The sequence below is a fragment of the Miscanthus floridulus genome, chromosome 4 (genome assembly GCF_019320115.1).
Source record: "Miscanthus floridulus cultivar M001 chromosome 4, ASM1932011v1, whole genome shotgun sequence".
Taxonomy (NCBI): Eukaryota; Viridiplantae; Streptophyta; class Magnoliopsida; order Poales; family Poaceae; genus Miscanthus; species Miscanthus floridulus.
The window spans coordinates 42,127,047-42,136,570 of NC_089583.1; the positions used below are offsets into that span (position 1 = coordinate 42,127,047).

General features: G+C 46.5%; 1 protein-coding gene across 1 annotated transcript; it reads left to right on the forward strand.

Moving 5' to 3' along the window:
- The first annotated feature begins 1,010 nt into the window (after positions 1 to 1,010).
- LOC136548432 (linolenate hydroperoxide lyase, chloroplastic-like) lies at positions 1,011 to 1,667 on the forward strand. The gene is made up of 2 exons (XM_066539962.1): positions 1,011 to 1,382; positions 1,461 to 1,667. The coding sequence occupies exons 1-2, from the start codon at positions 1,011 to 1,013 to the stop codon at positions 1,665 to 1,667; spliced, it is 579 nt and encodes a 192-aa protein (XP_066396059.1).
- The last annotated feature ends 7,857 nt before the right edge of the window (positions 1,668 to 9,524 follow it).

A 9,524-nucleotide genomic window follows, 5' to 3' on the forward strand; every position in this document is an offset into this window, starting at 1 on the left:
AAGGCCACCCCTTCATCTATAAAAGGGGATACACTCTCTCTAAATAGGGAGTCATTCAGACCCTCTCTGGCTGGCCCTAGACAATCTGAGCATTCGAACAGCTCCATAGCTCTAGAACTCTGAAGCTACACAGAGTACACATCTCAGTACTTAGCGTGAGTTAAAGCCCCCGTCGCTCTCAGCCCTTCGGTTCAGAGTCCGACCGAGCCTTTAACACCCTCCTCTTTCCATCCTTTTTGTAACCCCACAGCAAACTTTGAGTACCTGGGCTTAGGAATAAAATCACTGACCGACCGAAACTGGACGTAGGGCACGTTGCCTAAATCAGTATAAATCCTGTGTCATTGAGTGCTAGGCCACATCCGATCACAACGTATGAAAAAACTACAAATATTTACTTATTGGTCACCTTTCGCACCGATACCCCGTTAAATGCTAGAAGTTTATTTTTCTCAGGATATAGGAGTAATTTGAAGATGCCCTTACTATCAGTAACATCATCAAATAAAGTCTTGGATTCATTGGTCTCCACTACGAGATCGCGGCCATCATGGCTAATATAACAACTGTCTCAACCAAAAGCTATGTTTCATGTAGATGTGATACACATAAATTTATATTTTGGACTATAAATATCAAACAATAAAAATAATTTAATGGTTTTTTCTTAAATTATCAAACTTTAGTTAGTTTTTTTATCAATTTATTTAAAAATGGTTTTACAAAATTTTGTAAGTTAATATTTTGTAGGGTTGTTGCATTCATGTTGGTTGCATAATTTTTCTTATGTAGAAAATGAATTTGGAAAATTTGATTAAGCCTTGGATAGGTTTTTGCTCGATTTTCTAAAAGAGTTAAATACACTAACGACCCTTAAACTTGTAGCTCTATGTCACTTAGGTCCACGAACTCTTAAACTAAAAATCCAGCTCCCCAAACTTGTTGAGTCATGCATCGTAGGTCCATGCCCCTACATGTAGCTACTGACTAAGATACATTTTATAAAAAACATGTCCCTCTTCTTCCCCTTCCGAAAGCGCGCAGCGGCGCACCGCAGCACCGTGTTCCACACCAACATCCCACCCACCTTCCCTTTCTTTGTCAGCATCGACCCGCACGTGGTCACCATCGTCGACGCCGTCGCCTTCACCGTGCTCTTCGACCCTGACCTCATCGATTTCCAACCCGGGCACCGGCTTCACCGGCGGACACCCGCATCGGCGTCTCCCTCGACACCGAGGAGGCTGAGCATGGGCGCATCAAGACCTTTGCCATGGACCTCCTCCACCATAGTGCCCGCAGTTGGCCCATCGATTTCCATGCCGGCGTCGGCGCCATTCTCAACACCGTGGCTAGCACTGCAGATCCTGCCCACCCAGAAGGTCAGCCTCGTCTAGCCACTAGAGGAGCTGCTCATCCACTCCTTCCTGCTATCGTCCTTCCTCATCTGGCTAGGATAGTACCTGCTCTACCGCTTCATCAAGAAGCACGGTGCCAAGGCCATTGCCTATGCTGAGACGCAGCACGACATCGGTAAGAAGGACGCCATCAACAACATCCTCTTTGTGCTCGGCTTCAACGCCTTCAGCGGCTTCTCCGTCTTCTTGCCGTTCCTCGTCGCCAAGGTCAACGCCGCTGCCGCCGCCACGTGGCTAGCAATGTCGTAGTAATGCCCCTACCCTAGCCCCTTAATCCCCACTACACTCCTCTGCCCCTTCAAGCTCTGTCCGCCTAACCCCTCATCCTCTCCATCTGTACCATATATAAGTGTGCCACATCTTTTGCCACCAGCTAGGCCCTCTACACGCATCCCTGCCTCTTCACCAATCCTCACCGCCGACCCCTCCTCTACTGCTCTACCCTGTATAAGCAGTCCAAGGGCATCACTCACATTTTTTGCCACAACCTAGTTCCTCCCCACACCTTCCCACCTCCTCACCAAGCCACAACATCACTGCTATAACACCCTTGGTGTTACACTGTACAATCTTTTGCTAAAACACTGCATGTGCATCATGTTTATGTGATAGTGTATGAAATATAATGTGCAAATCAATTTCTGTTACTCGAAACGTTTATCGGAAACGTGAAACAAATGTTATATTTTATGTCGCGTTATATCGCTTAGAGTTCTAAATGAATTTTTATTGAACGAAAATGCTATAGAACACATACCCGGCACTTTAATAAAGTTTGTAGCACAAACTTAATAGGTGGCGGTGAAATACTTGCGGTCATGAACGGGATTCGCTATATAGCTTACTTAATAGCTTGGAAATCGCATTCGACGCGGAACCGTTAAGACTTAGCCGAAATTCCTAAGTCGGACAACGCTTTGATGAAGCTAGGTTTGGGAATTTTTGTAGGCGAATTAGATTAAGAAGTAGTGTGATTTCATGGTTGGTTTTAGTAGTTTGACATACTATCGCGACCATAAAATAGGTGGTGTAGTTAATAGATCATCGAGTTGGGTTTTTAACTAGCTTTAAAAAGCATGCAAGACACGTTTTTGAATGGTGCCAGCGTCTGGCCACGGTCACCGTGACTTGGCCGGCGTTGCCGCCAGCAACACACACGCGCCAACGCGCACCGCCGCCTAGGCCGTACCACCGTTGTCGCACCCTGGCACGTGACTCTCGCGCACACGTGCACGCTGGGGCCCAGCAAGCCTGGCCACTCTACCCGCCTGTAACACCCCTGGTGTTACGATCTCATTTAGCATAGTGATTTAGGCCTAAGAAAAATTTCCTAAACAAGTTTTTCGTGTTTTAAAAATTTAAATATTGAGCTTATGTTTAAAATGCCATTTTTAGCAAACGATAGTGAGCAAAGTAATTAAATAGCGCTTAAATATTTTTGTCTCTATGGGTTAGTGCGAAGTATGAACTTTTATGGGAAATAATTATTGGCGGAAGTTAGTCGGGTTAAAAACTTAAAAATGAAATAGAAATAAAAATGTGAGTGCCGCTGGCCACTCGTCCCACCTGCCTCGCCAAAACGACGGTGTTGTTTTCCCGGCGCTGAATCGGTCACCCGAATTACTCGCGTCACGCTGCGCTGTCCCGGCATTGATGGTGTTGGCTAAACCCTCACGTTGTTTGCTTGCTCTGTCTCTGATCGTCCTTGATTGTCGCTGTATGTCTATGTGCCGAGGTCAACTTACTGCTGCTGTCTCTGGCCCCTGCTTGGCCGCTAGCACATTCTGAGGAACTAGTATTTTGATGAAGCAAGAACCACTGCAAGCTTACAAATTACGTGAAGCAAGCTTGAATGCAGCAGTCATGTTATTGCAGCCCGTTCCTGTCTGTGCTCTATGCGCAAGACTGTACCAGTTGACCTCCCCTCTTGCTTGTTTCTTGTTCTTTCCTCCGGTCATATGCCTCAGCTGCCTTGCTCGACTTGCATGCCTCTATGGCTTGTCTTGCCTACCGTGGCATGTCGCGCGTCCTGTCTCTGTCTATCTCCTGCTCGCGTTGCTTCTCTGTCTCTCTCCCTGAGGCGCTTCTGCTCTGGTCCGCCATAGCAGCCCGTTTCCACCGCGCACGAGCACACGCGCCTGGCTGTTTCGCCGTGCCGCCGAGATCTGCACGCCTTCCACCGTAGCAGCGCAGCCACCGTGCTAGAGCCTCCAACGCCAACTATCGTCATCGGTTTTTCCCATCTCGCGCATGCACGAGCCCACGGTCGCGCTGCTTCCTCGTGCGGCTCCTCCCTAGCACCTTCTCCGCATGACGCGGCTCCACGGCGTCCGCATGTGTCTCCACTTCCGCTGCAAACCATGTCGCCCGCTGTCGTCCGCCGGTGCCGAAGGAGCCTGCCCTTGCGTGCTGTCGCGCCGTAGCCTCATCGTCGCGTCGTCACCGCCGCGAGACGCCGCCACCACCGAGCCGCGTTGCTGAGCCGCTCCGCCTGTGCCATAGTGCTGCACTGCTGCGCCATTCCTATAGCTCACCGCACCTCCTGCGCCATCCGCACCAGAGCTGTCGGTGTCCCGTGCCTTTCCTCACCGTCGCCATGACCGCATCCCTTGCGGTCCAAAATTCGTCGTACACAAGGTATCAACCTCCAATTCCTTGAATCCCTAGCACTGTGAGGAGGATATAGAGAGCTTTGACATGGATCGGACGCCATTAGTTCATCAGAGCGCACGTGCGTGCTGTTTTCGTCGCCGGCCTCAGCGCGCGTCACCCGCCCGTCTGGGCTGCTCGCGCCCGTTCCCGAGTTGGGCCGCATGTCGCGTTCGCTGGGCCAGCCTACGTGGCCGGCTTGTGTCTGCATGCCTAAGCCGCTCGAGCGCCACGCTGGGCGGGTCGGATGCCGCCTTGCTGGGCCGGCCGTTTGCCTTCTTGCTGGGCCGGCCGAGTGCCACTCTCGCTTGGGCTGCCGCGCGTCTTGCTGGGCCGACCGAGCGCCACTCTCGCCTGGGCCGCGCGCGTGTCTACGGGCCGAGCCAAGCGTTGGTCCTTTTAGTTTTCCAAAATATTTGTTAATTAGTTTCAGAAATAAACTTGCAAGATCAATATGAAATTGTGTAGTTGTCCAAAAATGATGAAACCAATTTTGTTAAGTTTCTAAAATCATGATCTACTTGCTAGTATAATTTGTTCACATAGTTGGGTAATAGTCTTAGGAGCTATATAATTAATTTAAGGCACTTAATATTGTAAAGTATAAATTTGTAGGAATTTTCATGATAAATTGGTAATATTGTTGAATCTGAAATTTATACATTAGGCTCCTAGCAATATTAGGTACTCACTATAAATTTTGTAGCTCCAGAATAGTTGATTGCTAGATAGATAATGATGCTCTATTTCAAATAATGGTTGAATTGATAGGATAAAATAAAGAAACACCTTGGGTTATATAACTAAAATAATCGTTGGGAAATAACACCTTATCCGACAACGTGTATATGTAGCCTAAGTACGGTTGTCGTCAGAACTAGCCCATTAGCTTGAGTGGCGTACGTCGTATTTTGTGAGTTACGATTGCAGTTGATTAATTATGTCTTTGCATTGCATCGCATTGCACATCACATAGGTACGATGATGGATCAACGGATCAATTGAAGAATGATTGGGAATCCGAAGATGGTGTAATGGTATTCTCTCCAGGAGATGATGCGATGGGCTTGTTATTCAGTTGCTGGTGGATGATCTGAAGATGCAGATACTAACTTTTAATATATATCTTACCCAGGCAAGCCCCGGTGCATAACCCCTACTTTTCTGCAGTTTAAATTATGTTTGTGCATTAAGTTTTGAGGAGTTGAATGAAACCCACTTGCACATATATCTTTATCCTATGAGTCTTACTAGTATGACAGGATCATGTAGATTGCTATGCTACAGGACTACAGTAGAAGTCGAGTGATTGTCTGTCACTCGCGAGAGATAGGAAATATATTATTGGATTATTATCAGTTGGAAAAATATAAATGGTGGAAATGATAAATGGTGACCGGGCGGGGATATGGTTTGGGTATTGGTGGGTGTAAGAGGTTGTGTCACCGTGGGTGTGGGGCATGGCTTGGTTACACTGCTTTCCCTGTCTGGTCGGTTATGGACTGATCGTTACATAAGCCATCGAGGCAAGTCATTGATTTATTATCCCAAGAACATACTTGGGTATGGGCGCTTGGAAGACTTGTTGCTCTCTTGTCATGGATCCAGCTCTTTCTGGACCGACTATCAGGGTTTTATTTTGGTGGAGGAGGTCCTTGCACCGCACTGAGTCCGGGCCTCAGGGGTGGGGGCTTGGAGTCCCAGTTTGGACGGGGACCTGGACACCCGGGACAGGAGAGTGATGGGTTGGTCCTACTTGTGTCTTGGGTACAAGCGGAGCATGTATTTTCAGGGTACCTAGCTAGGGGCATTGATTCACGAATCGCCGGGCGATCCGGTACGGCTTGTTTCGTGCCTAGCACCGTAGTAAGAACTGAAGATGAAAGATGGAAAGAGGAAATCTGATTTCTTATCACCTGCTTGAAAGTAGTACAGGTACTTACATAGAATGGTTAGTTAATGAACCAATGCGGCTATTAATAAAAATCGAATATAAGGACGCACACTTAGTAATGCTTCCTGCAAATGCAATAAACCCACAAGCCAGATAGCCTTGCATATCCTTAGAGTCTTTTCTTTTCTCCTATCGGGTAAGTCTTGCTGAGTATAATTGAGTACTCAAGGTTTTATTCCCCCTGTTGTAGGTGACAGGTGGAGGCTAGAGCTGACCCTTGTGCGTGGATTCCTCCTGGTGGGCTCAGCGAGGATTCCTTTACGCTGCGATCGTAGTTGTTATTTGTAACTATCACCAAATGCTTTTATAAAGGAAAGTTTCATAATCTATTGTTATATCAATACTTCATCATGCCATGAATAGATAATTATTTTTGCTGTAATTCTGATCACATATTTATATTCCGCTGTTACATTAAATTGTTCATAACTCTAATAATATGATTACATTCCGTTGTTATAATAATAAATATTATACTCTGATGTTGTATTAAAAGTGATGTAAGAAATGGTTAAGAATGATGTAACCTTTATTCTCTCATTTGTGATCCTGATGGCAAAAAATGTGGATTTTCGGGTTCTCTCCTAGGGTGTGCTCGATGGAATCGAGTAATTTAGTGTTCTCCCTTGAGTGCTTAGTGTCTAATGGAAGACAAGCACTCCTGTGAGGCATTAGATTAGGCGGTTCTACCACTGGTGGTATCAGAGCGCAAATGAGGAAATACAGCTTCAAAAACCTTCTCTAAACTAAAATTTGGCAACAAATTCTTTCAAAAAGTTAGGACATTTTTATGCGAAGTTATATTAGGAAGCCCTATTACTATGGTTATGTATCCAGAATAGATGGCACCTTGCTGACTTAGATAGGATTAATCAAGTTTCTGTAGGTACACTGACTCGAGCATAGTCCGATAGTATCGACTTATTACAGGGAGAGAACGATGTGCCAAAAATCTGAGAACAGTTGTCCTATATGTGGCAACAGTGCAAGGACGTATAGGTCGTGCATTCATGCATATCCTGATTATGCATTATAGTGCCGTATTGCTGGTAGATACGCCATCCATAGGTGTCACGCGTGTCGTATTATGCACGAATGACTCATTCCTGTCCTAGAGTTAGGTCTGTACTATGGCTTCGTGCTCCACATTCGCCCATAGTTCACGCCTATCGTGACCCACGTCTCTCCATACCCCTTTTCTGCACTCTTGTCGGACCCTTGCCCTACAGTCATACTAGTCAGTAATGGCATCGCACGTCGCTTGCCTCAAACGTGCGGAATTTGGTCGATTCGTCGTAGCGATCCCACGCGGGAAACCCCGGTGAACCACGCCATGACCACTGAATGCTTCGCCTTTATAAGTAGAGCCTGACTTAGCCATTGGTATCACCACTCGGCGCATTTTAACTCGCTTAGCTTTTCCTTTGAGCCAGCTTTTCACTCAGCCTTCCTTGCAACTACCGCCAGAGATGGCAGGAGCCTGGGTTAGTACCTATTGTCTGAATGTTGAGGGTTTTCCCAGCATCCTGCATGCCACCGTGCAAAAGCTCAGAGTTAGAGATCGTCCTGAGTATGAGGGCTGAAAGTGCATTTGCCCCCTATGTGGGTTTTGGTGTATTGATGACATCCAAATTAGGGACTAATGTGATCTTAATGAGATATGTTGTAGCTATTAGTCCCATGAAAGATTCAAAGAGTTGATAAAGATGAAATGGTATCCCTCAATTCTTGAAGTTGTAAAGGCAGACGAACTCAAAACGATCTCCAAAGGTTTTAATTTTGTTTTTGAGTTTAGGATCCGCCGCACTATAAAGAGGGATACAAGTTTAGTTGGTCTGAGGAAGATAGAGTGCTCAAGCATTTAAATAAAATCAAAAGAGAGTCACTCTGGCACTTCACGAGCACATAGAGTTATTTTCTATGACTTTCAGTGTCGAAAGTCCCGACATAAGTCAGAACTCCCGACAATCGGAAGTCCCGACCTAAGCCAGGAGTCCTGGCACCTGTGCTTCTGACTGCTCGCTGTCTGTGCACGTTGGAAGTCCCGACGTTCGCCGGGAGTTCTGACCATCGGAAGTCCCGATGTTCGCTGGGAGTTCCGACACTGACCTGACCCATGCCGAGAGTCCCGACATCAGCGGTGCTGGCTATTTGTTTAACTGAGCACGTCGGAAGTCCCGACGAACGTCGGGAGTTTAGACCGTCGGAAGTCCCGACGTTTGCTGAGAGTTCCGACACTGACTTTCACCCGTGGACTTCTGACCCATTGTGAACAATGTTTTCTGTTGATGTTGGAAGTCCTGGGGTCTGCGTCGGGACTTTCGACGTAGATCTGAACGGTTGGATTTTTACTTGGAGTATAAATACTCCTCTCTTCACTTCTAACCGTTACGGACTCATTTCACAGTTGACTCACTTCGTGCTGAACAGCTCCCAAGCAACTAAAGCACCCCTCTCCTTCCTCCTTTGCTCCAATCTTCGATTTCCTTAGTTTTTGAGTGAAAGGAGAGTGAATTAAGTGAGAGCATCACTTTGGAAAGCTTGAGCACTTGATTTCTTCGTCAAGCCGGTTGTCTTTGCGTCTATTACTCTTGGGGCTTTGCCCCTAGCTGGCTAGGCATTGCCCAAGAGCTTCCATCTTGTGGAAGAGCCTTAGGAAGTTTGTATCACCCTTCGATTTCTTAGTGAAAAGCTCAAGTGACCTTTGTGGTCGCTTTGAGAGAGGCAAGGAGGTGGAAAAGACTCCAACCTTAGTGGTCACCTCAACAACGAGGACGTAGGAGCTCCTTTGTGGGGTTGCCGAACCTTGGGATAAATCCTTGTGTCCCGCGTGCTTGTTGTTGTTGTGATTGCTTGAGATTACTTGTATGTGTTTGTCTCTTTGTCTCCAAAATTTCCATTTTAGGGTTTGGACTCGATCTACGGTTTGGAGGCATTAAGGCGTCAAGGGAGTGACCCAACATCTTCACCAAACCACTAGGAAGTGAGGTTGTAAGATTATTTATCCGCAAAGTTAAATTTGGCACTGCTTTTGTAGTTCACTTAGGCGTCGGGACTGCTGACGTTTGCGTCAGAACTTCTGACAACGTCAGGAGTTTCGGCCTAAACGTCGGGACTTCTGACTGTGGCTGACAGAATTGAACTTAGCATTTGCAGTAAATTTTTAGATACGCCTATTCACCCCCCCTCTAGGCATTGTTAGATCCTTTCAATTAGTATCAGAGAGAGGTCTTCTCTTTGCGTTTCACCACATGAGAAGAAACAATGTCAGAGACCGACAAGATGCAAGCCGTTGCCGTCGAAATGGCCAAGAAAATAGCTGAAGAGTTGATGAGTACTCAAGTCAAGCTCTTTCAAGATGAAATGAGAAAGATGCAAGATGAGATGAGCAAGTTGAAGGAAGAATTGAGCAAGAAGGTTGATGATGCAATAAGTGCCAAGAATGATATTAGTGACAAGAATGAAGCAAACAAAGATGCCACTGGTGATATTGGAGCCGGTGA